Raw genomic sequence first — 4132 nt, 5'->3', positions numbered from 1 at the left:
GCCCTGCCTGCCCCTTGATGTCACAAAGGGTGCCGTGCCTGCCCCGTGATGTCACAAAGGGTGCCCTGCCTCCCCCGTGATATCACAAAGGGTGCCCTGCCTGCCCTGTGATGTCACAAAGGGGGCCTTGCCTGCCCTGTGATGTCTCTGAGGGGGCTCTGCTTGCCCCACGCTGTCACAAAGGGCTGTAACGGGCCATGGGACACTGGGCACTGCAGATGGGCACCACCTCAGCCTCTGCCAGCCCAACAGGGTTGGGATCCTATCACTGGGATCCCACAGGTCACTGGGGAGGCTTTTCCCCAGCCTGTGGTGGTGACCTGGAGCGCCAGGGATGGTGCCATGAGGTACCTCAACATCTTCACCGCAGGGGAGCTGGTTGCAGTCACGATCCTGGTGCTGCAGCTCATCCTGGTCGCTGCTGTGCTGCGGGACAAGCGTCTATGGGTAGGTGCCTCTGCACCGCTCTGTGGGCTGGGCTGGGCTGGAGTAGCGTGTGGAGCGTCGTGGAGGGTGTGGGGTGGGCCCAGGAGCTGCTGCTGTCTCACCCATCTGTGGTTCCTGCAGAGGATCCGGCAGCACTGGAAGCAGCCAAGGGCAGCAATAGCCCGGCTGGAGGAGCAGAGCAGCTTGGACAGGGCACAGAAGTCAGCAGAAGTGTCCCCTGGCAGCTCCCGACAAAGTTCCATGAACTACAGGAAGCAAAGGTTCATCCAAAGCTCCCAGGACACCTGGGTGCTCTTTGAGGAGCAGCACAGGGAGCTGGAGGCACAGCTGGCCCGGCAGCAATACAGGGGAGGGGACTGCAGGGTGCTCCAGACCGAGATGCTGGTGGAGCTGCCGGGACTGCTGGGGGGCAGAGAGTCTCCCCAGTGCCTTGCAGTGGAGCTGCCGGGGCCGGACATGAACAAGGGAGCAGAAGAGGCCAAACGTAAGACCACAGGACAGTGCAGCAGGGACTACACGACACTGCAACGCAGAAGATCCATGGCCAGGCTTCTACCTAGACTAGTGGTGATTGTAAATCCCACAGTGTTGGAAAGCTGCAGCAGCAGCAGTAGCAGCTCCACGGAGGTGGAATACAGCAGCACCACCACTGGATGGTTCCTGGGGAAGCTCCGTGCACGGCTCCAGAGATACCTGGAAGCCTCGCAGACACACTTTGTTCAGCGCCGCCGGGGCTTCTGCATCCACCTGAGGTCCCAGTGGTGGTGGCGGTGCTGGACCCAGAGGAGAAAAGGGCGTAGTAATCATGAGTAGTCAGGGAGGGGTGGAGGAATGGGGTGCTTCAGGAACCATCTGGACAGCCCAATCCCTGCCCCTCTCCAGATCCCTCTGTAGAGCCCTCCTGTCCTCTAGCAGACACACACCCTCACCCAACCTGTCCTCTGCAAACTGACTGAGGGTCCCCTCCTCTTGCCCATCCACCAATGCTGTAGCACCATCGCAGACGGTCACCAATTTTGTCAAACGTGATTTTGCCTTTATAAAGCCACACTGGCTGTTACAAATCATCTCTTTGTTTTCCATTAGCCTTATCATAGTTTTCAAGAGAATCTGCTCCGTCATCTTGCTTGGCACAGAGGTAACACTGACTGGTCTGTAGTTCCCTGGGTCTTCTGCTTTCCCCTTTTTAAAAATGGGGGGTTACATTTCCCTTTTTCTAGTCATCAGGAACTTCATGTAACTGCCACAATTTTTCAAAAATGATAAATAGTGGCTTACCATCTTTGTCTGCCAATTCCCTCAGGACCCATGGATGGATTTCATTTGGTCCCATGGACTTGTTTATATTCAGGTTCCTTAGATGGTCTCAGATCTGATCTTCTCCTACAAGGGGCTCAGGCTCTTCATTCTCCCACTTCCTGCATTTGCCTTTCCAACTTGGGTGGCATGGCCAGACTCAATTCTAATGGCCTTGGCTTCCCTAACCTTGTCCCCTAGCTTCTCTTACAATTTCCCTGTGTTCCTCCCAGGCTATCCCTCATTTCCACTTCCTGAGAGCTGCTTATTTTGCTCTGCTCACCAGTTCCTTATCCATCCATGGAAGCCTCGTGGCATTTCTGCCCCATTTCCTCCCTGTTGGGATGCATTGCTCCCAAGCTTGGAGGAGCTGATCCCTGAAATTCAGCCAGCTTCATGGCTGAGGAGGGATGGGCCCTGCTGGGCAGCTCCTGGGGATCACCTGGGCCCACGTTCTGCAGGGAGCTGCTTGGGGGGAGCGGTGCAGCATTCGGGTCTCTCAAGGAGAGCTGGTGAGAGTGTCTCCCAGCCCTGGGGAAGCACCTGGATTCTCCTGGACATGGAGCATTGCCCAGGGAAGGGGCCGGGGGTTGAACCCTGTGCCGAGGGGCAGTGCAGGAGGGGGAGCAGCACCTAAGAGGGTGGGGCAGAGTGGGGGCACAGGGAAGATCATTCTCACTCTGCTTTCAATTTCATCTTCCCAGGCCCTGCCCAGTGCATTCCAGTGACCCCAGAAAATGAGGGGTTTGAGGGGAAAATGGGTTTAAATTGAGGCCTCCAGTTGTGATTCCAAGTGTTTCAATTGAAGAAAAACCTGCCTTTTCCATGTTTTTAGAGGTTTTAATTGACATGGAATCCCTTATTCCCTTATTTTTTGGTTGAAATGGAAGGGGACAACCTTTCTGAGGCCATTTTCATCATCTGAAGGTTTAAATTGAGGGAGAATCCGTGTAGTGCCTCATTTTTGAGAGTTTGAGAGGAACCTCTATATGTGCCATTTTAAGAGTTCCATCGAGGGGAACCTTCCGTTATAAGGGACCCTCATGGGGAAAAAAAAAGATATAAAAAAGCCACAAAAATAGTGCTTCTTGAGGGGAAAAAGAGTGGTGGGAAGGGGAGGCATTTTAAAAAATAATAATTAAAAAAATTAAAAAGAAAACTAAACTGAAAATAACATAAAAAGAATAAAAAGAGAAAATTGAAAATAAACACAACAAAAATAAAATTAAAAAGAAAAATAAATAAAATACAAAATAAATTAAAAAAGAAAGAGCAAATAGGCATTGTGTTTAAGGGAATAGCAGGGGAGCCTTTCCTTTGCCCAGAGGAGCTGCAGTGTTTCCCTCTATGGAAAAATAAGAAAGAAAAAATAAAAATAACATAAAAAATTAAATTTAAAAAAAATGAAAAATTAAAAAGGGAAAATAAATGAAATAAAAAGAAAGTAAAAATAAAGAATATAATATAAAATAAAATAAATGTAAAAAAGAAAATTAAATCCAAGAAAACTAAAAGGGAAATAAAATTGAAATAAAAGAGAAAAAGTCCTTTTTGGGGACCCCATTTACTCTCTCCCTAAACCCCTGAACCCCAAATTGGGTGCCACCCTTAAAATGGGAGGGGGGAAACCCCAAAAAGTGGGTGGGGGACCCCAAAAATTAGAGGGTGCATACCAAAAATGGGGGAAGATCCCCAAGGACCTTACAAATTGGAGGGGGAGCCCAAAATGGCAAGGAGGGGCTCCAAAAATGGGTACGGGGACCCCTAAAAGTAGGGAAACCCCCTCAAAAAGGGGGTGGAGACCCACCCAAAATGTTGGAAAGGAGCCCCAAAAATGGGTGGGGACTCACAAAAGTGAATGAGGACCCCTAGAAGTGGGAGAGGAGACCCAAAAATATGGCTGGTGACCCCAAAAAATGTCAGGGAAGGGCCCTAAAACCTCCCCAAAATGGGGGTAGGGAAGCCCAAAAGGGGCAGCGGAACACCAATGATGCCCCCCCGGCCCCATTTTGGGTGTCAAGGGGGTGTCACTCCTCCCTTTCTTCCCCCTTGTCCCCTCCCATCCCACCTTGGGGGCGTGGCCACCTCACAAAGCCTTTATGGAAAATAACTAATAAAGTAAAATAAAAAAAAAACAACTTAAAAAATAAAACAAAATAAATAAAAACAAACCCAACAAAAATAAATAAAAATAAAATAAATTAAAAAGAAAAACAAAATTAAAGAAAAATAGGATACAAAATAAAAAAAAGGAAAAATAACATAAATATAAAAATATATATATAAAAAAAAAAACAAACAAAAAACCTGGGATGGGTGGGAATCGCTGCTTCCAACTCAGCATATTCTGTGATTCTGTGATTCCATGTGTCTTATAAAAGATCTAGGT

At 48.8% G+C, this 4132-nt stretch overlaps 1 protein-coding gene across 1 annotated transcript; it reads left to right on the top strand.

Moving 5' to 3' along the window:
• Window positions 1-1466, top strand: LOC114069907. Its single transcript, XM_027907022.1, has 2 exons — window positions 1-447; window positions 568-1466. Exons 1-2 carry the CDS (start codon window positions 142-144, stop codon window positions 1258-1260), a joined length of 999 nt encoding a protein of 332 aa, XP_027762823.1. The 5' UTR covers window positions 1-141; the 3' UTR covers window positions 1261-1466.
• Window positions 1467-4132: the final 2666 nt, after the last annotated feature.

This window comes from Empidonax traillii, unplaced genomic scaffold, assembly GCF_003031625.1.
Source record: "Empidonax traillii isolate 1590-97213 ecotype Southwest subspecies unplaced genomic scaffold, ASM303162v1 scaffold1392:size131462, whole genome shotgun sequence".
NCBI classification, from domain to species: domain Eukaryota; kingdom Metazoa; phylum Chordata; class Aves; order Passeriformes; family Tyrannidae; genus Empidonax; species Empidonax traillii.
Note: the sequence above shows the minus strand (reverse complement) of the source record. Positions and strands in the feature narration are given on the sequence as shown.